Raw genomic sequence first — 224 nt, 5'->3', positions numbered from 1 at the left:
TATAAACAGTGCTTTCAATCGACCTCAACCAATTCTCATTTCAACGCAATCTTTTTTTTTCCAGCACCTCGGTTACCAACCTACGTGCCAACACCCAACGCGCCTTCTTCCAGCACCTGAAGTCGGTCGTGCACCTGAACAGCCGCTTCTTCTGGACTGATGGCAGTGAAGTCTACACGGAGGAGCTCAATGATGGCACCTTCTATCATATCAGGTTGGTGGCA

At 49.1% G+C, this 224-nt stretch overlaps 1 protein-coding gene across 1 annotated transcript in view; it reads left to right on the top strand.

Annotated features, from left to right (window-relative positions):
- LOC119594304 (proto-oncogene tyrosine-protein kinase ROS-like) overlaps positions 1–224 on the top strand; it is a gene marked incomplete in the record, with an annotated part of 29,713 nt that overhangs the window by 12,903 nt on the left and 16,586 nt on the right. The window contains 1 exon segment of the mRNA XM_037943363.1: positions 65–214. Coding sequence (XP_037799291.1) covers positions 65–214 — 150 coding nt within the window.

This window comes from Penaeus monodon, chromosome 33, assembly GCF_015228065.2.
Source record: "Penaeus monodon isolate SGIC_2016 chromosome 33, NSTDA_Pmon_1, whole genome shotgun sequence".
NCBI lineage: Eukaryota > Metazoa > Arthropoda > Malacostraca > Decapoda > Penaeidae > Penaeus > Penaeus monodon.
This window is presented reverse-complemented; position numbering and strand designations above follow the sequence as displayed.